This window comes from Gopherus evgoodei, chromosome 4, assembly GCF_007399415.2.
Source record: "Gopherus evgoodei ecotype Sinaloan lineage chromosome 4, rGopEvg1_v1.p, whole genome shotgun sequence".
Classification (NCBI taxonomy): Eukaryota; Metazoa; Chordata; order Testudines; family Testudinidae; genus Gopherus; species Gopherus evgoodei.
Genome location: NC_044325.1, coordinates 10829716 through 10856091, shown reverse-complemented (window position 1 = coordinate 10856091; position 26376 = coordinate 10829716). Strand labels below are relative to the sequence as shown.

General features: G+C 49.1%; 1 protein-coding gene across 1 annotated transcript in view; it reads left to right on the top strand.

The window, feature by feature from the left end:
• Positions 1-26376, top strand: part of GCH1 (GTP cyclohydrolase 1) — a 47534-nt gene that overhangs the window by 14791 nt on the left and 6367 nt on the right. The window contains exons 2-3 of the mRNA XM_030562948.1: positions 6769-6878; positions 15212-15267. Of these exons, the coding sequence (XP_030418808.1) occupies positions 6769-6878; positions 15212-15267 (166 nt within the window). The remainder of the gene's footprint in view (positions 1-6768; positions 6879-15211; positions 15268-26376) is intronic.

Sequence of the window (26376 nt, the reverse complement as noted above, 5' to 3'; positions counted from 1 at the left end):
CTTCTCCCAATTGCTAAGGGAAAAGATGCAGAATTCAGGGGGGTTGTAATAATGGTAGGGGGTGAGTAGCTAAAGTGATGTTGCAGGAGTGGCGAACTCCAGTTGAGGCGGAGAAGAGCTTTCCTTTCAATTACAAAAAAATGCATGCTGCAGAGGACAAGGAGCCTTAATCTGTGTGCCTGTTGGACACAGTGCACTAGAGAAACTGTTGTACAACCATCATAGCGCTTGTGTGGAATTAACCCCATGTTCTCAGCCATTGAGAGCTCTAGTATGTGGAATGCTTCAAATTCAACTCATGGACTTGTGTTAAATATGTGTGGCTTTTTGTTCATTAATAAACACAGAAAATAAATGTAGTTTAGTAATTGGGGCTAATTTCTCTCGCCTCATCTTTTTATTTTTTGATTAAAGAGCTAATTTATCTTCCCCTCCCTTTTCCTTTCCTCCACCCCCCTTAGAACAGTCAGGAGAAAACTACATTAGCTCGTCTAGTAGCACAGAAAGCTGCAGCTGACTAAACTGGCTAGGATTGTCTTGCAAGAAGAACAAGTTCGAACAATGGGTGAATCTCTTAAGGCCTGGAAAAGAGAGAAGTCCTGAAATTTATCTATGCTTCCACTTGGTCTGGAAATATCAGAATCTGGCGCCGACGTTTCCAGTGCAGACATTATTTAAGATTTGGGGATTCCAGTTTTAGGTGAAACCAGGATGTCAAGTGGTTCATGAAAGCTACAGGCTTAACTAGGCAGCATGGTACAGTGAATAGTGCACTGGGAACAGAACCCTGGTCTTCTACCTCCCAGTCCAGGTCCGCCACTGACCCGTGTGACTCTAGCTATTGCACAGCAGTCACTAATTTTGGTGTGAAATCATGTTAAGCACTTTCCTTCATGGCTGCAAAACATGGACACTTCATACTGGGCACGTGAAGCAATTAGAAAATTTTCATATGCGCTGCCTGCGTCTCATCAAGTGGTTGGTCAGGATACCAAATATTGAAGTCCTGGACCAGTGCTGCCTGACTTTGTGTTGAATGAATCCCTAATCGTACAGGCACAACTTTGGTGGGCTGGTCACCTCTGACGTATGGGTGATACAGGACTCCCCAAAGCCATATTTTAAGGACAGTTGAAAATGGGAGCAGGTATGTTGGGAGGCCAATGAAAACTATAAGGAACTCCCTAAAAGCTGGCCAAGTCAACCCAAACACATGGGAAGCTGCTGTTGCCAACAGATCAGGATGGCTGTAAACCTGTTTGTCTGCAGTTGAAGCCATTGAGAATTGTAGAACAGAAGAAGCCAAAGAGAAGTGGGAGCGAAAAAAGGAAGCTGTGGCAAAAACATGGTGCCACGTCTGCCCAGCGTGCAGACAAATGTGTCGATCCCTCATCGGCTTACAAACACACTGACTCTCATACATCAGCTAGCACAGGAGACTCCAACAACCTTTTTCTGTGTGTAACCAAACTATCCCCTGGGATCAAACTCTGGGGCTAAATGCATGATCTAAAAGCCACATGGCCCTTAGCTAAGGCTGTAGAGCAAACTCATTAATCTCTAGGTAGTCTTGGTGCCACTAGAGGGGACAGCGCACCACACCCAGAAGATGTGTGGGGTTACATATGCTTCTGTCCTGTCTCTTTAGATTGTAAGTACATTGAGACAGGGACTGTCTGTACAGTGTCTGCCGCACTGGGGCCCTGATACCAGTTGGTTCTACTGTAAATCAAGTAACTACTCAGAAGGCTTGGCTGGTTTTGGCAGTGGGGTCAAGTCACATTTATGTAGCCAGTTCAGTCATCTTTGAGCAACAGCAATTCACCTGAGAGTCACTGCAGCTTGATGCCGGAGTGAGGCGCATGACACTGCTTCTTTCCAGAAGTCAGGTTTTACAAATCTGGATTGTTCGCAGTAGAAGTCAACCTTCAGAGGAAAACCAGACTTTACATGGCTCATTGAAGAAGAGGTTATTTTCAAAGTCTGAGTAAGAAGGACTCATCTCAGCAGGGTACGGCTGCCTTGGAGCGAGTCTCTCTCTCAGTTAGCTAATCCTGCCTTTTGGAGATGCACTACCCCACATCTTGTTCACTCCATCTGTTCTGCTTGTTGTGTCACTTGCTCTGGCAATGCTGGTGAGGTTGTGGGAAAGGCTAAATTGATAAATCCCTTTTGGCATTCACGTGGGCTGAAGAGGGGTGACCTGCAGTGATCAAAGTAGTAGAAATTGCTCTGGATAAGGTTGTTCTGGGCTTCTCTCATGCTACTAATAGTCAACAGAGTGTTTTTTTATGTGCAGAATCAGCAATAAGGCAAGATCCACATGAGCGAAAAACGAAGGGGCAAAGTCTTGTGGAGCAGCCCCAAGTCTGGATATTGTCTGGATATTGTCTGCTTTGGAGTGTAAACTCTTAGGGTCTGTCTACACTGCAGTTAAACTCACAGCTGGCCTGTGCCAACTGACTCTGGCTGGCTTGCAGGTCTCTGGCTAAGGGGGTGGGGCATTGTGTAAGTGCTGTGTAGACATTCAAGCTTGTGCTAGCTCTGCGACCCTCCTGCTGTGCAGGCTCTTAGAGCCTAGGCTGCAGCTAGAGCTGAACTTCTACACTGCAGTTAACCAGCCCCTTAGCCCGAGCCCCAGGAGCCTGAGTCAGCTGGCACAGGCCAGCCACAATATTTACTAGTAATGTAGATGTACCCTTTGTTGCACTGCATACATACAGGCTGAATGGCACTAGCCTTTAGTCCCTGAAAGCTTTTGAGGGACGGAGGAAGGATGGTCTCATGGCCAAGACACCGGACTGGGTTCAAGAGATCTGTGTTCCATTCCTGTCTCTGCAACAACATCTGTGTGTGACCATGGGCAGGTTGCTTAACCATCTCTCTTTTTTCCATCTGTAAAATCAGGATAACACTAGTCTCCTTTACACTGTAACTTAGCCTTACAATCTCCCTGGTAAATGCATTGAGCTGCTTTGATGGAAACTTGTAAAGGTCCATTCTGTAAATGTCAATTTCTTCCGACAGTGCAGACTTTTTTTATCTAGCCTATCATATTCGGGCTGTGCGTAGGGCCTGACACCAGATGCATTCAGCCTAAGAATTTACCGAATTCTCAACCATTCTAAGCCCCTTTGCTTGACTGTGCAACAGCTTTGTTTGTAAACCTGCCTCTAACATCACTGCCCACCTATTGTGAACAGCAGCTGCCAGGTTCTTCGCTAATAGCCATCGGGCGGGGTGTCTAATGCTTAGTGCAATCACAGACCTGCTCTGGGATCCTTTTACTGACCTCTCTCTGTTACTCTTAGCAACAGTCTTAGAAGGGAAGCGTGAGTTCTACTGAAGGCAGCATTCCTCTAGTGACACACGTCTCCTATCATGTTTAGGTTTTATATACCACATGCCATGCCATGATGGGCTCTGTACATTGTGCTGTTTGCTGAAAGTTGTGTCCTTCATAGAACCTCCGGACACATGATGCTCTAGAGACCTTGTTGCCATTACATCGTATCCTCCCCCTTCCCTCCTTGCTACCTGTTAACCTGCTTTGACGCTGGATATTGTCCACTTGGAACATGCAGTACTCCAGCACCTTTCACGCTAGCCCTCCGATGCTTGGTACGCCCCGAGCAAGGGCAGGAGTAAGAGTGCATGGCACTTTAAACACACCGGCTTTCCCATGAGGTGCTTAGTGTAAACTAGACAAGTGCAATAAACAGACAGGTGGGGAGTGGATTCATTCTGTGTTATGCTTTGGCTCAGCAGGAGGCCGCACTGGGTGGAGGCGCTGTGCAAGGTGAGGAAAGCAAAGTGAGGAAAGCATGAAGGCTTTGGTAGGCAAAGACAACGTTGGGGATGGAGACATTTGAGGGCTATTGAAATGAATAGGAGCCATACTGCTCAGTCCCCTAGTTGGCTGGAGCACAGGACTCATTGAAGCATTTAGAGGGAGAAGGTCCTGCCAAGGGCTGGAGTGGAGCTGTGTAGCACCTTGAAGGGGTGGACAAGAATATGAACTTGATGCAAAGAGAAATGGGAAAAGTAAATGGGTGGATGGCCCCTGCTCTTCCACACTCCTCCTCCTTCCCTCTCCCCATCTCCATAGGTATGAACAGATTCCCTCATGCCTGATGCACACTGTATCCTATCTTCTGTCCTATCACTCTGTTCCCCTAGACTAGCCAGGTATTCATGTTGTGGTATCTGCAGTGGGACCACACCAGTTCTGTTTCCTTCTAGAGAGAGCACTGCTGGGATTAGGATCAGTGGGTGTTTGTTGAGTAGGCTGGTCTCGGGAATGTGCCAGATAGCAAACTTCTCCAGCTGACACACAGAGTGGGTCTGCTGGTACTTCACAGAGCAGTGTCCTAAATTATGTTCCCTGGCAAATGCTGTTCACACACTTTTTTTTTCTCTCAGCACAGGATTGCACACCTGAGCAGTGTCACGCCAACCACTCCTGCTGCTGGGATCTGAGCACTTTCCGCACCAGCTTTGCTGGCTCTCCATCACCTGCTCCTGCTGCTGTCACCTCTAATGGGGAAACCCATGTCCTTTGGATGAGTGCCCCTCCACACTCTCTACCGCCCCTCCTCCCTCTCCACTGCTGGAGTGACTATAGGGGAAGGGGACATGGCTCAGAAAGATTGTAGAGAAGCAGAAGAGCCACTGTAAAAATACTGCGTGCCTTGTTCTAGTCCCCTGCCCCCCACTTCGCTTATACCCTGCCCATGGATATGTGACTCTAAAGTTCTGGCTCACTGCTTTCCAGGTCACTAGCCATTCTTGGTAATGAACACAGAAAAACAGCAGAATGTCGCAAATGCTGGTTTCCAGGGTTACCTGTGTACCTCTGATAGCATGCAGGAAATTAAAACAATCTGTGATGGCGATATGTTGTTGGCAACAGATGGCAGCTGTTGGGGATATGTGTGTCCGAGGAAGGCATAAAAGCAAATGCAGCAGGCACAATTGTTGGATTTATACATTAACCACTGAGTCACTTGAAGATGAAAGCAAAGCTTTTAATGAAGTACAGCAGTCACTGGACACTTTTTTTGTTCTTCTATTAGACTTACTCTTTCTGTGCTATGGCCTAGAAGTTACATGGGGCCCTACTAAATGCTTAGTGTTAACCTGCATGGAGGCCTGCGCATGGTATGGGTACTTAGCAATTGGATGAGGTATTGCCATTAAACTGGCCATATGTCCCATTTAATTGTTAGCTTAGCCCTCTTCTTATTGAGAAACCGGAGGTTGCCGCTGGAGTCTATGGCAAAGTTCTCCCTGGCACAAGCAGAGCAAATTTATTGCCTCTGGAGTTCACTTCACTGACCTCTGTTTCTCTCCTGTTTGAACGGCACTGTCTGTCTCTTACCTCGAGGCCCTTCTTTAGCATCCCTTTAACATCTCCAAACAATCTGGCTTTTCAGAATACTCACAGAAACAGAAGTGGGCCTATGTAGCAGGGCCCCGTCCTGGGAACAACTTGGGGAGTTGGCAGAAGCAGACTAAGGCTCTGGGCACCACTCTCCAGTGCAAACAGCAAACACTCCAGGCATAGCATTCAAAAGGTGCTCATTTGGCACTAGAAGAACCAAGTATTTGTCCTCCTGCTACCTGCTTGGATTTCCCCGTTTAAAAGAAAAAAAAGAGTAACACCTCTTATCTTTGGGGATGGGCTGTGCAGCTAAGTTGGAGTATCGATCTGTAAGCCTGTTGGCTCTGCCCCATGCTATAAACCTTCTCGGAGGGCATAAGAAGCTAGATAGGCAAAACTGTCAGTTTCTTATAGAACTATAAACCCAGTACTGATCTTGGTGAGGCAGTGAGAATGAGCTCTGGACAGTCTAACCAGCTGCTGCCTTTTATAGAGGCCTAACTGTTGAAGGGCACATGATGAAACTTGTGAAGGAGAAAGTATCTTGTCAGACTGTGAAAACTGACCTAGAAGATACCTTGGTGTGTTTAATTGCCTTTCTCCTCACCTTGCCCTTTTTGGTGCTACTTTTCAAGCATATGGAGACCCTTTGCCTCTCCTCTGAACCCTAAACCAGTTTCACCTTGCAAAGTGGTGCACGCAGGAACCTATACAACATGAGAGGATCCTTATAACTATGCCTTCTTCAGCACCGATTGTAGTGGACATACACTATGTCTACACGCCCCTCGGAGGTATGACTGCAGCATGTGTAGACGTACCCAAGCTAGTTTTGATCTAGCTCAAATAACAATAGCAGTGAAGACATGGCAGTGCAGGCTTGGATACCTACCTAGAGTCCGGGGTGGGCTTGTACAGCCTGCATCGCCACAGTTTCCATGCTATCATTGGAGTTAGCTAGGTCAAAGCTAGCTTGTGACGTCTACACATGCTGTAGTCACACCTCTGATTGCCCCATACACATAGCCTATTCTTTACATTCTAGGTTTCTTTTTTATTTCCCACCAACCTTGGTGGACATGTTTTGTCCTCTGAACAAATTTGTTTATCATTAATGACTCTTCTTAAAGACAAATTGTCTCTGGTGTGCCTGTGAAGTCTGACATTGCACTGTTGCAGTCATACGACGAGCGACCTTGTACCAGTCAAACTAGATCCTTAGTCTGTGCTTAACAGATGCACTTCAGGGCCTACTTTCCATAGTCTTAAGAATTGCCAAGAGCTAAGGTGTGCCTGGGGAAAGGGATCAGAAAAACCAGAATTCCCCATATTTTGCATGTTGTGTGTAATTTTATATATAATCTCCTGCAAACGTTTCGTTTCAGATGTTCTGAATGATGCCATATTTGATGAAGATCATGATGAGATGGTAATTGTGAAGGACATAGACATGTTCTCATTGTGTGAACATCACCTGGTTCCGTTCGTTGGAAAGGTAACTACCTCACAAAACAGATACTGTAGCATAAACTATGATTTAAATCTCTCATTCGTGTGTGTTTCTGGTAACTTTTTTTTAAACTGTAACTATATGCAGCCACTTACTATCATATCAAATCATAGCCACTTATCTAGAATCACAGCAATCTTCAAAATACAAATTCTGAAGACCACCTTCGTGCAAGATTTATATGATTTAAGACCCTAGCATATAGCGGTCAACCTGTATCAGTCTAATAGTTTCTGACATTCTGTATCAATGCTCTTCATGAAGCAGCAGCAAGCCTTCAGGGCAGACATCTTGATATTAAACCAACGCACTTCAGACGTCAGCTTTGATCCGTAACAGATTACACTAACAATTTGAAAAGCCAGCTGGTGGATTGTCGTCACAGTAACCACTGCAGACTGTGCAAACCTTGGATTAGTGTGCTCTTTTCAATGAATAGTCGGGCCTAGATTTCCAAGAGTAACTAGTGATTTTAGATGCCCAAACTGTGACATCCTAACGGGGCCTCAATTCCAGACAGTGCTGAGCACCCACTCTTTGAAAATCAGGCCTCTTTTAAAAAGTCTCAAATTGGATGCTGCAAAACTGAGGCTCTCTGTCTAAAGATCTTGGTCTCTGTGCTGCAACATTTGACGTCCATACCAGCTCCAGAAATATCAGAGAATGGAGCATCCGCACTATAGTGTCTCCTCATGAAGCACACTTGAACTGTAGAGATAAGACGGTTACTCACCTTTGTAACTGTTGTTCTTCGAGATGTGTTGCTCATATCCATTCCAGTTAGGTGTGCGCGCTGTGCATGCACGTTCGTCGGAAATTTTTACCCTAGAAACTCCGGTGGGCCGGCAGGTCGCCCCCTAGAGTGGCGCCGGCATGGCGCCTGATATATACCCCTGCCAGCCCGCCTGCTCCTCAGTTCCTTCTTGCCGGCTACTCTGACAGTGGGGAAGGAGGGCGGGTGTGGAATGGATATGAGCAACACATCTCGAAGAACAACAGTTACAAAGGTGAGTACCGTCTTTTCTTCTTCGAGTGATTGCTCATATCCATTCCAGTTAGGTGAATCCCAAGCCTTACCTAGGCGGTGGAGTCGGAGTGAGAAGTCGCGGCGTGGAGCACTGCAGAGCCGAAGGCTGCGTCATCTCTGGACTGCTGGACCAGGGCATAATGGGAAGCGAAAGTATGAACGGAGGACCAGGTTGCTGCCCTACAGATCTCCTGGATGGGGACGTGGGCGAGGAAAACCGTTGATGAGGCTTGAGCCTTGGTAGAGTGCGCAGTCACGTGACCTGGAGGGGTATGAGCCAAGTCATAACAGGCTCGGATACAGGACGTTACCCACGAGGAGATTCTTTGAGAGGAAATAGGTAACCCCTTGGCCTGTTCTGCTACCGCCACAAAGAGTTGTGGGGTTCTGCGGAATGGCTTGGTCCTGTCTATATAAAACGCAAGCGCTCGACGGACGTCCAGCGAGTGGAGCTGCTGTTCCCTGCGGGAGGAGTGGGGTTTTGGGAAAAATACAGGGAGAAAGATGTCCTGGTTGACATGAAAGGCTGAGACCACCTTGGAGAGAGAGGCTGGATGCGGTCTCAGCTGGACCTTCTCCCTGTGGAACACCGTGTACGGGGGATCTACGGTGAGAGCCTGGAGCTCCAACACCCTCCTAGCTGAGGTGATGGCCACCAGGAAGGCAGTCTTCCAGAAGAGAGAGAGAGAGCAGGGAGCAAGTCGCTAATGGCTCAAACGGAGGGGACATGAGCCGGGTGAGAACTAGGTTCAGGTCCCAGGTAGGGGTAGGGCGTCGAACCTGGGGGTATAGACGCTCCAATCCCTTAAGGATTCTCGTCACATAGGGTGAGAGAACACCGATGGGCCATCCTCCCCCGGGTGAAAAGTGGAGATGGCCAACAGATGAACCCGAAGAGATGATATCGCCAGGCCCTGTTCCTTAGGGGACCAGATGTAGTCCAAGATAATGGCAATAGAGACCTGAGCGGGGAGGAGACTGCGTTCCGCACACCAGCAGGTGAAGCGCTTCCATTTCTCTGAATAGGTCGCTCTGGTAGAAGGCTTCCTGCTGCCCAGGAGCACCTGCTGCACTGGGGTAGAGCAACGGAGCTCGGACCGGGTCAGTCACTCAGGAGCCACGCCGTGAGGTGCAGGGACTGCAGGTCTGGGTGACATAGCCTGCCGTGCTCCTGAGTGATCAGGTCCAGGTGAAGGGGCAGGGGGATGGGGTCGGCCAGAGGCAGGTCCAGCAACATGGAGTACCAATGCTGCCTGGGCCACGCTGTAGCTATCATGATCAAGCAGGCCTTGTCCCTGCGCACCTTCAGAAGGACCTTGTGGACAAGCGGGAACGGAGGGAATGTGTAGAACAGGTGTGTCGTCCAGGGGATAAGGAAGGCATCTGCTATCGAACCTGGTTCCCGGCCTTGAAAGGAGCAGAACATCTGGCACTTCCTGTTCCCTCGGGACGCGAAGAGGTCCATCCGAGGACATCCCCACCTCTGGAAGAGCGAAAGGGCAACGTCCGGGCGAAGGGACCACTTGTGGGAAAGAGAGGATCTGCTCAGATGATCCGCCAGCGTGTTCCGAACCCCGGGAAGGTAGGACGCGATGAGGTGAATGGAGTGGGCTATGCAGAAGTCCCAAAGCCTCATGGTCTCCTGACACAGGGCAGAGGACCTCGTGCCGCCCTGCTTGTTGATGTAATGCATGGTCATTGTGTTGTTGGTGAATACCGAGACACAGCGACCTTGAAGTTGAAGATGGAATGTTTGACAAGCAAGGTGGACTGCCCTCAGTTCCCATACGTTGATGTGGAGGGCTAATTCGTGAGGTGACCACCGACTTTGTGTCCGTAGGGTTCCAAGATGGGCCCCCCAACCTAGATCTGAGGCGTCTGTTGTCAGGGACATCGAAGGCTGGTGCGGATGGAACGGCAACCCCGCACATACCACGGACTGGTCCAGCCACCACCTCAGGGAACCTAATACGTCCTGGGGAACAGTAACAATCACGTCCAGAAGGTGCCGGGCCGGATGGTACTGACTGATGAGCCAGGACTGGAGGGGCCTCATGCGCAACCGCGCATACCGCGTGATAAACGTGCAAGCCGGCATGTGGCCCAATAGAGTTAGGCACGTACGTATAGAGGTCAAGGGTGCTGACTGCAGCCGTCGTATAATGGCCATCAAGGTCTGGAACCTTGCTAGAGGAAGAACGGCTCTGGCCAGAGTCGAGTCCAGAAGTGCTCCGATAAACTCTATCCTCTGAGTGGGGATTAGCGTTGACTTTTCTATGTTGAGGATGAGGCCCAAGTTCTCAAAGAGACTGCTGACCATGCGGACATGGCTGAGGACCTGCGCCTCTGATGACCCTTGAATCAGCCAGTCGTCGAGGTATGGAAATAAATGTATGCGGCTGCGACGAAGGTGGGCGACGACTACAGCCATACATTTGGTGAACACCCTCGGGGCCGTGGAGAGGCCGAACGGGAGGACCGCGAACTGATAGTGGCAGCGGTTGGTCACTAACCGAAGGAACCGTCTGTGCGGCGGGAAGATGGCTATGTGAAAATACGCGTCTTACATGTCGAGGGCGACGTACCAGTCTCCGGGATCCAAGGAGGGGATAGTGGTCCCCAAGGATACCATACGGAACTTCAACTTCACGACGTATCTGTTGAGTTCGCGCAGGTCGAGGATAGGCCTGAGGCCTCCCTTGGCTTTGGGGATCAGAAAGTAACGGGAGTAAAACCCCTTGCCCCGCTGGGCCTCTGGAACCTCCTCTATGGCTCCTTTGGCGAGAAGTGTCCGCACCTCCTGAATAAGGAATTGCTCGTGAGAGGGGTCCCTGGAGGGGGGCTGGGAAGGGGGGTGCGAAACAAACTGCAGATGGTATCCAGCTTGTAATGTGCGTAAGACCCAACGGTCTGATGTCAGTCGGGACCACGCCGGGAGGAAAAACGAAAGACGGTTGGAGAATGGTGGGGATGGATCCGGGAGGGAAACTGGTGCATCGCCCTCGGGCGCGCCTTCAAAATGAAGGCTTTGGGCCAGAGGGAGCCTTGGAGGAGCTCTGGTTTTGCCCCCCTTGGTTGCCCGATTGTCTACGCCGGCCGTTCCTACTTCGGCATCTGGCGAAGTCCTGCCTCTGGCGAGGTTGAGGGTAGGGCCGGCGCTGCTGTTGAGGCCGGAAGGGTCTGCGCTGGGTGACTGGTGTATGCATCCCCAAAGAGCGCATAATGACCCTATTGTCTTTCAGGCTTTGCAGCCTGGGGTCGGTCTTGTCCGAAAACAGGCCCTGGCCTTCAAACGGGAGGTCCTGAATGGTGTATTGGAGCTCCGGAGGAAGACCAGAGACCTGAAGCCAGGAAAGCCTCGCATGGTCACGCCAGAAGCCAGAGTCCTGGCTGCCGAATCTGCGGCATCGAGAGATGCTTGCAGAGAAGTACGTGCCACCTTCTTGCCCTCGTCAAGGATTGCCGCAAATTCCTGACGTGCATCTTGTGGAAGCAACTCCTTATATTTGTCCGCTGCCGCCCAGGTGTTATAAGTGTAGCAGCTAAGGAGAGCTTGTTGGTTGGACACCCGAAGCTGGAGAGCGCCCGCAGAATAGACCTTTCGGCCAAGCAGGTCCATGCGCCTCGCTTCTTTAGACTTCGGTGCCGGGGCCTGTTGGCCGTGACGCTCCCTCTCGTTCACAGATTGTACGACGAGGGAGCACGGGGGTGGGTGGACATAGAGATACTCGTACCCTTTCGAGGGCACCATGTATTTGCGTTCCACGCCGCGTGCCACGGGGGGAACTGATGCCAGTGACTGCCAGATGGTAGTGGCATTGGCCTGAATGGTCCGTATAAAGGGGAGGGCGACACGAGTGGGAGTATCTGCAGACAATATGCTCACCTCCGGATCCTCAATTTCTGAGACCTCCTCGGCCTGCAAATTCATGTTTTGCGCCACGCGCCGGAGGAGGTCTTGATGTGCTCTGAGGTCGAGCGGAGGATGGCTGGTGGATGATGTTCCAGCCACTGCCTCATCCGGGGAGGATGATGAGGAGAACCCCAGCAAGAGTGGATCTGCAGGATGCTCCGTCTGGAGCAATGCTTCCGGCTCTGGAGGGAGGTCAGGGTCCCGCTGGTGAGACAATTCCTCCTCTGCAGGGGACTGAAGAGGACGAGACAGTGTGGTCTCCGGAGCCCTGTGCTCTGATGTTGCTGGACGCGGGGGAACCTGTTGCTGCCCTTGGGCTTGATGGTATTCCCAGGGGGTCCAGAAGCCCCACTTCTGTGGTCCATGCTCCTGTGGAGGGGGCTCCTGGAAGAGAGCAGCAGGTCTGTCCGCGTCTATAGCGTACGTGCTGTCTGTGTGAGAGGAGACAGACGGCTGTTGGGATAGCCAGAGTGGAGCCGAACGGGACTGATACGGGTCCCTCCGTCTAGACGACGTCGACCTACTCGGTGCCGGGAGTCATACCGGTGCCGAGAGTCATACCGGTGCCGGGACCTACTACCAGCGCGGTGCCGGGAGGTCGACCGGGATGCCAAACGCCGACGACGGGAGCGGCTTCTGGAATCTCGGTGCCGGTAGCGGTGGCTCAAGTCAGAACGGTACTGGGAGTACCAGGACCTCCATGAATAGGATCGGCGCCGCGAGTATGACCGGTACCGCCGCGGGGAGCGGTGCCAGGACTGCGAGCAGCGTCCCGACCGAGATCGTCCACGGTGCCGGGATCTTGATGGGGATCGGTGCCGGCTCGGTGAACCCGGAGATGGAGCTCGCAAGGCCGTAGGCTTGCCCTTTGACTGCAGAACTCGCACCGGAGGTTGAGGTAGCGTAGGCTCAGTCAAAGCAATCAGGTTCCGAGCCGAAGCAAATGTCTCCGGCGTCAAGGAAACCACTAGCTCGACCCCAGATCTTATGGGGGGGACTGGACTCGACGGACCTCCCGGGCCCGGAGTCGACAGAATCCCTATCGTCGGTGCCGCGGCAGTAGATGGTGCCGGGCACTCCATCCGCATCTGCTTGGCTGGAGTGGCAGACGTCGAAGGCCCTGCTTCTGGGCCCGGTGCCGCGGCATCTTCCCGGTGCCGGAGCAGTCCAGTGCTGGAGCGGAGCCGGCGCTCGGCGTCGAGGCTGGAGGGTTAAGCGCTGCTTCCATTAAGAGGGTCTTTAAGCGCTGATCCCTCTCCTTCTTTGTTCTTGGCTTAAATGCCTTACAAATGCGGCACTTTTCAGAGATATGTGATTCCCCAAGGCACTTCAGGCAAGCGTCGTGGGAATCGCTCGTTGGCATCGGCTTCTTGCAGGCTGAGCACTGTTTAAACCCTGGCGAGCAGGGCATGGGCCTGGCACCGGGCGCGGGGGAGGGCTTGCGCCCAAGCCCGCTAATATTTACAACAAGTACTACAACTAACAACTAATACTAAAAAGTCTAATTACAGCTATAACTATATACAACTATTAGAACAGGAGACAATGGAGAGCTAGGGACGTGGAGGACAGCTATGCCGCGCTCCACCGTTCCAATGACCGACACGGCGGTAAGAAGGAACTGAGGAGCGGGCGGGCCGGCAGGGGTATATATCAGGCACCATGCCAGTGCCACTCTAGGGGGCGACCTGCCGGCCCACCGGAGTTGCTAGGGTAAAAATCTTCCGACGAACGTGCACGCGCTGCGCGCACACCTAACTGGAATGGATATGAGCAATCACTCGAAGAAGAAGCAGGTGTTCCCATAGTCTGTAAAATTCTATCCATGCCATTTATGTTCCCAAATATGTTTTCTGGTAACATAACTGGGCTTCTCTGCAGGTATTTTACGTGTCTCCTAGAGGGCGTCATCTCATTCTTGTCTCCTCCCCCAACTCTGCTGTATTGCTAGTGTTTAATTTTGGAAAATAAGAGTCTCCTTTCTGTTCTGGCTTTCTCTTTGCCTATATTTTTGCTACTGTGTAGGCTTTACATGCTTCTTTCTCATTATTCTGGGGCAATCTGTAAATTCTTTTTCCATCTAGAAGTTTAGCCAGTGTGGGTTGAAGAAATCCCAAACACCGAACTAGTCCTTTTGCTGTGTTCTCCTCCCTTGGGGTGTCTGGACCTTAACTGTCAAAGCTGGTCAGCTAAATGACATGCTGTGCTTCTAAGGATTGTTGGACTAGCCATTCTCCTGTTGGGTATATCAAACCTGCTGCAAATGCTCTTCAACAAATGATGTATTTGTAGCTCTGTCTAAAAATTCACAGTTAAGCTGTTCTTGCCACGCAACAAAAGTCATTGCTTGTTTCCAAGTAACTACTGCAAAACCATGTCTCTTACTTTGATCTGAAATGTTTCGTGTCTTTCAGGTGTCAGTTGGTTGATTACCCAACAGAAAAGTGATAGGAGTGAGCAAATTAGCCAGGTAATTAGGTGGTATTATAATACCTATAGCCACAGGTACAGCAAAATAGGATTCTGAAAGACCAGATTTCCAGGCAAAATTATATGAAATAACCCTACAGTGACCCTTTCCGACCTTGCTATCTTGGCAAACGCATCCTTTGGTACAATGACACACCAATGGGTCATCTGTAATCTGCTCCAACTATAAATCCACTTTAATACAATAGCTTCTTTCACAACTCTGAATACGGTTTTTCTCAGCACAAATCTGAAAAATTTGTCACTGTTTTTAGGATAGACTTTAATAATAACTCTACTGTTTCAGTATTATCTATTTACCTATTAAACATGAATGCTCAGACAATAAATGCATATTTGAACAGGATGGAGGATGGCTTTAATTTCATTGGCCTTCTGCAGTATCGGTGTCCTAAGAGTTATTCCTTAATTCTTTTTTTCAAGTGCATTGCAGTTTGCACACTAAGCGCTTCTTCCCACATGAGCTGTCCAGCTAAAGCAAAAAGACTAGTCTTTCTTCAAAAGATTGTTTTTTTAAGCCATTGAAAGAAGGCTGCATTTATTTTAGCTTAACTTTTCTGTGCTGAGTAATGCTAAGACAATCTCTCTATTGCACATGACTTAAATTCTGCATGTCCCTCTGTTGCCATCCCGAGACTGGGTGTATACGTTTAAAAAAAGATACTGAATTCACCAGGCACTCTCACTCTCTGCTTGCTCTTTAATCTTTCAGACTTGCATGGTGGAATGTCCTCCCCCGCCCCATGCTAAAACTTCTGGGTTTGAAACGGAAGTGAGTCTGAAAGTTTGACATGAGGCAAATGTGTATTTCAGAAAGTATGCGTGAGTGTTTAACGCTGTCTTGAAGAGTATTTTGATCCAGTGAATGGTTTGTTCCCCTTTCTCTAGGTACATATAGGTTATCTTCCTAACAAACAAGTTCTTGGTCTCAGCAAGCTTGCTAGGTAAGTACTAATTTAATGAAAGCAATGCTAATTTGTAAAAACGATTCCAAGCTGTGTTAAGTGTGATGACCTGTAATCTGGTCCCCTTCTAAAGTACAGCAGATGGTAGCAGTATCTCATGTTCTGGATTTGGGTTTACAGCAATCTTTCTCGCTAAGACTACTGGAAAACAAAAGCTAAATTGCACCTCCTTATTACTTGAAACACCACCACCTTGGGAGTGTGCAGAATAGGAATGGATTCATAATTTTTCTGAAGACTACTCAAAAACACTGCCATATAGGATATATGAAGAACCTCAGAGTTACCAATGGCCCAGTGAACCACACACACCTCATTTAGAACTGTTAAGTACACAATCAAGCAGCAGCAGAGACCAAAAACAACCCAAAGGCAAGTACAGTACTGTGTTAAATGTAAACTACTAAGGGGGGAAAAAAAGGAGGAGGGAGCAGCATTTTTCTTTTGCATAGTAAAGTTTCCAAGCTGTATTAAATCTATGTTCATTGGCTGTTTGTAAACTTTTGAAAGAACAATCATAATGTTGTGTTCAGAGTTTTACGAACATTTCAGAGTTACAGACAACCTCCATTCCAAATGTGTTCGTAACTCTTGAGGTTCTACTGTGCAAAAGTGATGGCAAGTGGTTATTTTAGGGAGCTCCAGTTTTTGGAAGGCAGGCAAATAGGTCCACTAAAGTTGATCATTTGTTTGCTCGGACACTGCATTATAAGGTCAAACTCCAGAACTTGTGAATGGTAAACAAACGTGATATAAAACTAACTCTTTCTGGTTTATGTTCATGATTTGACTCTAAGACTGTCCTATCTACATCAGTTGACTCTTCAATTAAATCTGACATTTTTGTTTCACTGTAACCTGCAGTGAACAAGCCTGGAGATGGATTTTATGGATGAATTTCAGATTAGGGATCAAAGTAATTATGATGCATTTCAGAAACCTATTTGTCTCATAAAAAGCTTTCCCCCAGCATGTGGCCTTATGTCAAGCTCTGTGCTGAATCAGTTGTAGCAAAAGTGGCATTTATGGAGTGATGATGCAGCAAATATGCCATTTAGTGGAGACACGAATGGAAGGTTCTCTTCTGGAAAAAAACCTCAGAAGTTGGCTGTTTGCAAAGACTATGCAGGAGTTCATTTATTCTCCCTCTGATACATGTGTAAATCCTCTGAAGTTCCCAATAACACTAATGAGAGTTAAACTTGTAAATCTGCAGGCATGCTGGGTTTTCTTAGCAGGGAAGGAGTGGGTCAAATATGCCACTAAAGCACTTTAAATGCAGCTGGTCCCATTCTGCACTCTGTTTGCGTAAGAACGAATCTGATTCAGAGCTGGAGAGACCCTTATACCACGAACAAGCAATCTTTGTTAAAATAACCTCCAATTTCAGGGAGCTCATCAGTCCACACGTTCTATCTCACATGGGCTGGCAGCTAGAAAAGCTGAACGTTGCCCTGAGTAGCAGGCTCAGGCAGACTGTTCAAGACTCTGGAAATTTGTGTTGTATTTCACAGGCACAAAACTGTGTGTGTCTGGATGCAACAAACATTGTAAAAATGCAGGATGAGAATTTGTTGAGTTATTTTCAGCATTTCCACTCTGTATCTTTCTATTTACCTGGACAAAAGCTTGTGGCATACAATTTTTTCCCCCCTTCATTGCCACTTAGTATTAGAAACCTTTCTATGAAGTGGCATTTTGTGATTCAGCTCTTCTGACTAGCAGCACTCTTGTGGCTGGAACTTCAAGAATAACTTGTTTGTTGGTATTTTTGAGTAGGATTTCTGAAGGTGACTGTCTTTACTGAAAGTATTTGCTAACATTTTACTGACCTTATTTATCGAGGGAGTTTTAATTCTTGACATTTTCAAACTCTGCTCAGGATCACAAATGAAATGAAATATAAATCAGTTGGATTGAGTTTACATTGTTAGCAATTGTCTCTGAATTGCAGTGGAACAAAGGAATGCTCAATTTAAGAATTGCTTGTCTTGAATGATTCTTAATAGAGATGGCAATATAGTGTTAAAAGTGTATAATTTTCTTCCTATCTCTTTGCAATTGATATAGAAGCACTGTGGGGTTTGTAATATTGATCCATTGTATGATTGCAGGCGCCGATCCTGTCCTTAGGAAGTCAGTGTGAAATCCCCATCATTTTTTCAATGGCAAAAGATCAGGCTCTTACATTGCAAAATATTATTCATAGTCCTAATTTGTTTTCAAAAACTGTAGTAAAAAACAGACTGGATGACCAAAAAATATATCCCTTCCTTGCCCTATTTAATGCAAGCTGGGGCTCAAATGAAGATGTGAGGCTGCTGGTGCCCTGGGTATAATCTATCCTGATAGGATTAGTGTAATAAGTTTATATAGTCAAGGATGACCTGTGTTCAGCAAACAAACACCTTTCTCTGGATTTTAAAAACATGGCTTGCAAATCCACTGCAAATAATCCTATTACAAATATATAAATGTACTTTCGGATCCTCTTCTCGTCTAAGGCTAAGAATATTTGTCTATCAATTTATTTTACATTTGTTTATCAATATTTCCTCTGTGTTAGTGCTACTTCCTGTAAAGTGACTGGTAACACACCCCTTGCTCTTCAGTAAAGGGACATATTTTATGAAAACCTTTCCTCTGAAAATGATGCTCTCTTGCTTTTTCACAAGTGTCTAATTAATGGCCCAGGCAGGGCAAGGTGGGTCTGGTTTCCATCGAGACTGACAAGACCAATATAAAAGCCTTGTACAGAAGCTTCTTGACATAACCAATGGGCTATCTTATTAAGCATTCAGGATTTGCATACATAACTACTCCTTCCCCGAGCTGAAGTTTTGTCTCTCTGAATGTATCAATTATATTGAGGCATCACCCCACTGCCTGCATGATGACACTGCACGAGAAGTGGGTTAAATCTGCAGACCAATTAAAAAGCAGTATTAAGATCCCTGTATTTATTTTCTTAATTAAAAATGGTGGTTATCAGCATGGCCCTGGGAGCATATCCCTTGGGTTAAAAGTACCAAAACCAATCCCAATATCAAACACCTGTTTCCTTGAAGTTCCAGTGGGCCCAGTCTATAGTCTTAAAGGTACAGTGTGTTGTAGCTTCCAGGAACAGCCTTGGGGAGCCTTCATTTGATGCCTGACTCTATTGCAAAATCTCCACATAAAGCTGTTATAAAGGATGCTACAGAACTAATGGGTCACAGAACAGGCACTTCACGAGCAACAGAAAGCCACGGGGAGCTGAGAGAGATAGTTAGTTTGTTACACCAGGAAGGATGGTACATCTGCTGCTGTACCCTGTTGGAGGCTGGGAGAGAGCCCAGCTGCTGTAAACAACCCTGCCATTTAAGAAATGCAGGCCAGATGCTAAGCTGCCATGAGGATTTTCTCTCCCAGCAGACACTGAGGCAAATCATTAGCATGGCTTTTTACATGCTTAAATGTTCACTGTGTGACCATTGTTACCTTCTCACCTAGGAGGTGCAATTGTAACCTTTGGGCGGGCTAGAGTGCACTTCATTTCCTGTGTCCAGTGCCTTTTTAAAAAAAAAAAAAAAAATCAAAAAAACCCAACCCCTGTGACAGGTTGGATCACAGAAATCCCCTGTGCGCTGCCAACTGATGTTCCAAGACTACCTCTGCTCCTGTTTTCCCTGCCAGCTCAGGACCCCAGCACCCTGTCTTGCTGAGCCAGATATACTCCTGTGTGCTCCAGCACAGACCCAGCGTCTGAATTACCTGCCCCAAAGCTGCAGGTTTACCTGAAAACAGCTCACAGAAGTGTGCTTGACTTTAGCATTCAAATGCCCAACTCCCCATGGGATCTAAACCCAAATAAATCTGTTTTACCTTATATAAAGCTTATGCAGGGTAAACTCAAATTGTTCACCCTCTAGAATGCTGATAGAGAGAGATGCACAGCTGTTTGCTCCCCCAGGTATTACTACATACTCTGGGTCAATTAATAAGTAAAAAGTGATTTTATTAAATACAGAAATTAGGATTTAAGTGCTTCCAAGTAGTAACAGACAGAACAATGTAAGCTACCAAGCAAAATAAAATAAAAATAAAATGCACAAATCTATGTCTAATCAAACTAAATACAGATAAGATCCTCACTAGTTCCAAAATAGTCTGTAAAACAGAGCAATCTCCTTTTAGCCTGGGTCCAGCAATCACTCACACACCCTGTAGTTACTGTTCTTTGTTCCAGTTGTCTTCAAGTATCCCGGGGGGGAAAGGCTCCTTCTTTAGCCAGCTGAAGACAAAATGGAGGGGTCTTCCATGGGTTTAAATAAACTCTCTTGTGGGTGGAGACCCCCTTCTCACTCCTATGCAAAGTCCAGCTCCAAGATGGAGTTCTGGAGTCACCTTGGCAAGTCACATGTCCATGCATGACTCAGTCTTTGCCGGCAGAAGCCATTGTCCGCATAGTATCTTGTATGTCTCCAGGAAGACTTCTTATATGGATTGGAGCATTCCAAGATGCATTGTTCCCCAAGTGCTTCCTGATTGGGTACTTAACCGTGTGAATTCCTTTCTAAAGAAGCTGACCAAATGCCTCATAAAGCTTACTTAGAAATCAAGCAAGTATACAACCAATATTCTTAACCTCAAGTACAAAATGATGTGTGTACAAACAGGCTGAATAGATATAGTAGACCATATCTCCATAAAGGTTATGTTACATGGCCCAGGCAGCACAAAACATATTCCAGTGATGTCATATTCCCATAAAACCTTGTGGGAGGTACTGGCACACCCAGCTTTCACAAAAAGTAGCTGGAGACCTAGAGTTCAGTCTCTAAGGATTTTCAGCAAGGATTGCACAGGGTCAACCTCCCCACATTCAAGTCCCCAGAGGAACTAAAGAAGTGAATTTAATTAAATAACTTTTTGTTTCTTTTTCATAAGATTTTATAATAATTTTTACAGCGCGACATGGCTATTTTATAATCCACAGACATTATCTTCACAGTGATATATAAAGAAAAATTAAAATCTGAACAGTTCAGGCCCCACAGAAATATAGTGAGAAGAAAGAGAGTTCCCAAAAGCTTAGATTTTGTTCACCTAAATCTGTGAAGTATCAGAGGGGTAGCCGTGTTAGGCCTGGTCTACACTACGCGTTTAAACCGATTTTAGCAGCGTTAAACCGATTTAACGCTGCACCCGTCCACACAACGAAGCCCTTTATATTGATATAAAGGGCTCTTTAAACCGGTTTCTGTACTCCTCCCCAACGAGAGGAGTAGCGCTGAAATCGGTATTACCATATCGGATTAGGGTTACTGTGGCCGCAAATCGACGGTATTGGCCTCTGGGCGGTATCCCACAGTGCACCATTGTGACCGCTCTGGACAGCTATCTGAACTCTGATGCAGTGGCCAGGTAAACAGGAAAAGCCCCGCAAACTTTTGAATTTCATTTCCTGTTTGCCCAGCATGGAGCTCTGATCAGCACGGGTGGCGATGCAGTCCCAAATCCAAAAAGAGCTCCAGCATGGACTGTGCGGGAGAGACTGGATCTGATCGCTGTATGGGGAGAAAAATCTGTTCTATCAGAGCTCCGTTACAGAAGACGAAATGCCAAAGCATTTGAAAAAAATCTCCAGGCTATGATACAGAGTCCACAGTACAGTGCTGCGTGACAAGCGTAACGGAAAGCCAAAGAATCAAATGGACGCTCATGGAGGGAGGGAGGGGGTACTGAGGACTCCAGCTATCCCACAGTCCGCAGCAGTCTCTGAAAAGTATTTGCATTCTTGGCTGAGCTTCCAGTGCCTTGTAGGGTCAAACACATTGTACGGGGTGGCTCAGGGTATAGCTCGTTAATTTACCCCCCTCCCCCCCCATGAAAGAAAAGGGAAAAAATCATTTCTTGACTTTTTTATATGTCACTCTATGTCTACGGCATGCTGCTGGTGGACGCGATGCTGCAGCAGTGAACAGCAGTATCCTCTCCCCTCTCCTCCCCGGTGTCAGACGGTGCAATATGACTGCTATCTGTCGTCGTCATCAGCCCGTGAGTGCTCCTGGCTGGCCTCAGGTGAGGTCGGCCGGGGGCGCCTGGGTAAAAATAGGAATGACTCCTGGTCATTCCAAGTAGATGGTACAGAATGGCTGGTAACCGTCTTCATCACAGCAACTGGGGGCTGAGCTTCAATCCGCCCCCTCCTTTTCCTGTGTAAAGAAACGACTCTGTACTGCCTGGACTATCATAGCAGCAGGATGCTGGGCTCCTCTCCCCCGCACCGTTTAATGTCCTGCCTGGACTATCATAGCAGCTGGAGGCTGCCTCCCCCTCATTTTATCTCACTAACAAGTCAGTGTTTCTTATTCTTGCATTCTTTATTACTTCATCACACAAATGGGGGGACACTGCAATGGTAGCCCAGGAGGGTTGGGGGAGCAGGGAAGCAACGGGTGGGGTTGTTGCAGGGGCACCCCCTAGAATGGCATGTAGATCATCATTTCTGCAGGATCTGACATGGAGTGGCCGTGCTCTCTGGTACACTGGTTCTCTAGTACACTTGCACCATATTCTAGGCAAGACTGACTATATTTTTAGATACCATAAAGGAGGGATTGACTCAGGGAGTCATTCCCAGTTTTGTCTTTGTGCCCCCGGCCGGCCTCAGCCAGGGGCACCCATGACAGCAGCAGATGGTACAGAACGACTGATAACCATCTCTGCTATCTTTCAAAGGCAAATGAATGCTGCTGTGTAGCGCTGCAGTACCGCGTCTGTTAGCAACATCCAGTAGACATACGGTGACAGTAAAAAAAAAAAAAAAAAAAGGCTGAGCGGGCTCCATGGTTGCTGTGCTATGGCATCTGCCAGGGCAATCCAGGGAAAAAGGGCGCGAAATGATTGTCTGCCGTTCCTTTTACGGAGGAAGGAATGAGTGACGACATTTACCCAGAATCACCCGCGACACTGTTTTTGCACCATTATGCATTGGGGTCTCAACCCAGAATTCCAATGGGCGGGGGAAGACTACGGGAACTATGGGATAGCTACGGGATAGCTACCCACAGTGCCATGCTCCAGAAATCAACGCTAGCCTCAGACCATGGATGCACACCACCGAATTAATGTGCTTAGTGTGGCCACGTGCACTTGACTTTATACAATCTGCTTTACAAAACCAGTTTATGTAAAATCGGAATAATCCCATAGTGTAGACATACCCTCCGTCTGGATCTGTAAGAGCAGCAAAGAGTCCTGTGGCACCTTATAGACTAACAGATCTTTTGGAGCATGAGCTTTTTGTGGGTGAATACCCACTTTGTTGGAAAAAATGCGTGTGAGAGGCTTTGATCACCAAATCTATATAGTCTGCTGAGTCTAAAACAACATCTTCCCTCCACTTGCTTGTAGGAATCTTCAGCTGGAATCCATGCAGACAGGGCCAGTGCAAGGATATTTTGCACCCTAGGCAAAACTTCCACCTTGCGCCCCCCCCTCCGATATCCAGCCCCCACCTTCCTATGGCCAAGTTACCCCCAGGGCCCCAGATGTTATCAAAGGGTGGGGGCTGCAAAGAGAGGGGTCGTATGGGGGCTCTTCCAGGGGGGTGAAGGTGGCAGAGAAGGGGGCATGGGTGGCAAGTTTGTAGAAATTTTGGTGGTGCCCAGAACCTGCCCCCCAAACGCCGCCCCACCTGCCTAAGGTTCTGGAGGGATTTGGGGGGGGAGGTCTGGGGTGCAGGTCCTGGGCTGGGGATTAGGGTGTAGGAGGGGTGCAGGCTTTGGAATGGAGTTTGGGTGCTGGGTGCAGGCTCAGGGCTGGAGCAGGGGGTGGGTGTGCAGGAGGGGGTGAGGGGTATAGGCTTTGGGCTGGGGGTGGGGGTGCATGCTCTGGGAGGGAGTTTGGGGATAGGAGGGAGTGCAGGGGTGAGGGCTGTGGGGCTGAGGATGAGGAGTTCATGATGCGGGGTGGGGCTCAGGGCTGGGGCAGAGGATCAGGGTGCAGAGGGATGAGGGGTTTGGGGTGTTGGAGAAGCTCAGGGGTAGGGCAGAAGGGCAGGGTAAGGGCAGCCTGCCTTGCCATTAGCGGATGACGGGCGCTAGGACCCTGGGGCAGCAGACAACAGTTCTGTCGGGAGCCCAAGCAGGCAGGGGAGAGGCGCTCTGCTCTCTGTCAGTGGCGGCGGGGGGGACGGGACGCGCAGGGCGGGGTGGCAGGTGGGGGCTGGGACCTGCTCCAGGCATGGACGCGGTGGTGGGGGAGGCCCGCCCAGGGGCTGGGGCCCGATCCAGGCAGGGCTGGAGGGAGAGACCCAGTTCCAAATATTGCTGGAGCAGGGCACCCGGCCCTGAATATTCCTGGAGCCTGAGCACCGCAAATGTATATAACCTGCCGCCTATGGAAGGGGGTGCACGGGATTGTTGCAGGGCGTGAAGGTGGCCAAGAGGTGGAGGGGGCGGAGGTGTAGTGACAGGGAAGAGATTGCACAAAGGCAAAAAAGGCTCAGTGCAGGAGGTGCAGTGGCAGGGAGGGAGTGGCACAAGGGAGAAGGTGGCAGGGAGGGATTTGCACAAGGGAAGAGTGGGCAGGAGGAAGATGGCAGGCGGCTGGGGAGAGGGAGGTTGATGCAGGGGTGAAAGTGACCATGGCTGGCTCAGGAGGTTGCTGGGTGAAGGTTGCCCAGAGGCAAACGTGGCAGGACAGGGTGAGTTGTTGGGCGGAGGGTACGCAGGAGAGAAGGTGACTGGTTGGTGGAAGCTGGAGGGGGTGGTGCTGGCTGGGGGAGGGGTGCCCAAGTTGCTCCCATATACAGCGTTCCCCAGGCCAGGGACTGGACCTGTTCACCCCCCGGCACTCCCCGCAGGCCTGTGCGGCTCCCCGCAGCCTGGCTAGGTACCTTGCAGGCGGAGTAGACAGCCAGGTTCTCCGCCCGAAGAGCAGAGTGCAGATGCACCTTCTTCCCCAAACCATGGGCCGAGCCTGGCTCCCTGCCACCCTTGGGGCTCTCAGCAGTGGCACAGGCAGCCAGCCTCCCCGTGCCCAGCCTGCTGCCGCAGCCGAGACCCCAAGGGGCAGCAGGGAGCCTGGATTGGCCTGCGGTGCAGGGAAGAAGGTGCAGCTGCAGCTGCTTGGCCCCGGGGAGAGGGACTGGTCACACCACGGGCAGCCCCTCTGGAGCCAGGAGGCGAGAACAGCAACAGCAGCCGCCTTGTGCTCTGCCGTTTTAAAAAAACCGCTCAGTTAAGTGTATAGATTTAAAGATAACCCTGTTACAAGAAAATGCAAAACCGAGACTAGCAAAATAGAAATGACTCTTTCCCCATTGTTGCCGGCAGATAACTGCCTGAGGCCAAGCAACAGCGGGGGGGTCCGTCTGGTGTGCCGCGCCAATAAACACACCAGGGTGGAGAAGCAAACCAAGTTTATTTGAGATCTCAAAGCGGTGCAGGGAGATTGACAGAGGCCATGTCTATATCTAAAATTTTGCAGCGCTGGTTGTTACAGCTGTATTAGTACAGCTGTATAGGGCCAGCGCTGCAGAGTGGCCACACTTACAGCAACCAGCGCTGCAAGTGGTGTTAGATGTGGCCACACTGCAGCGCTGTTGGGCGGCTTCAAGGGGGGTTCGGGGAACGCGAGAGCAAACCGGGAAAGGAGACCAGCTTCGCCGCGGTTTGCTCTCGCGTTCCCCAAACCACCCTGCAAACCGCAGGGAAGGAGACCTGCTTGCTCGGGGGTTCGGGGAACGAGAGAGCAAACCGGGAAAGGAGACCAGCTTCGCTGCGGTTTGCTCTCGCGTTCCCCGAACCCCCCTGCAAACCGCAGGGAAGGAGACCTGCTTGCTCGGGGGTTCGGGGAACGAGAGAGCAAACCGGGAAAGGAGACCAGCTTTGCCGCGGTTTGCTCTCGCGTTCCCCGAACCACCCTGCAAACCGCAGGGAAGGAGACCTGCTTGCTCGGGGGTTCGGGGAACGAGAGAGCAAACCGCGGGGAAGGAGACCTGCTTGCTCGGGGGTTCGGGGAACGAGAGAGCAAACCGCGGGGAAGGGGACCTGCTTGCTCGGGGGTTCGGGGAACGAGAGAGCAAACTGGGAAAGGAGACCAGCTTCGCCGCGGTTTGCTCTCGCGTTCCCGAACCACCCTGCAAACCTCAGGGAAGGAGACCTGCTTGCTCGGGGTTTGGGGAACGCGAGAGCAAGCCGGGGAAGGAGACCAGCTTGATTACCAGAGGCTTCCTCAGGTATGCTGGGATACCTGCTTATTCCACAGAGGTCAAGAAAAGCGCTGGTAAGTGTCTATACTTGATTACCAGCGCTGGATCCTCTACACCCGAGACAAAACGGGAGTACGGCCAGCGCTGCAAACAGGGAGTTGCAGCGCTGGTGGTGCCCTGCAGATGTGTACACCTCCTAAGTTGCAGCGCTGTAACTCCCTCACCAGCGCTGCAACTTTCTGATGTAGACAAGCCCTCAGATCAAGCACACCTAAAACAAGCAGTCTGTTCCTTTATATCCATGAGAACTTTTCTCACTGACTAGCAATCCCCCGTTTCCCCTCCCTCCTCCTCCTTCCTCCCCCTGTAGCAATTACGTAAGTGCAGGTGCATTAAGTAATCTTGGCCGCGGCAGCTCGTTAGTAAGTTTTCCTTCTGCAAGTTATCTTGTCCTTCTGCTAAAGGTGCACAGGCCTCATTATTTCTGCTTTAGACCAGTTAGAACTGTTGCAACTGATAACGGCTGTTACACCTGGCCTTTTAGGTCGATTAAAGTTCAAACATGGAGGGACTCTTGTCTGCTGAGGCCTAAAACCAGGAAGGCTCCATACTCTTGTGGCCTTCCACCCTCCCGAGTTACGTAGGGTTATGCTTAGTGACACCAACACCATGACTACATTTAAAGAGAAGTTGGTGACTCAGACTAGTTGAGACAATCTAACTAGAACAGTTTGGTTAAAATCAAAACAACATTCAAAGCATACAATTAAAATAGAAGTTATTTTTCCCTCCCAATTGCCCCTGGCTATAACTAGCAGTGCCCAGGCTTCCCTGTTTGAGGGTTAACAATATCACTAACCTGCTGCAAAATATTTCAGAGTTCAGGA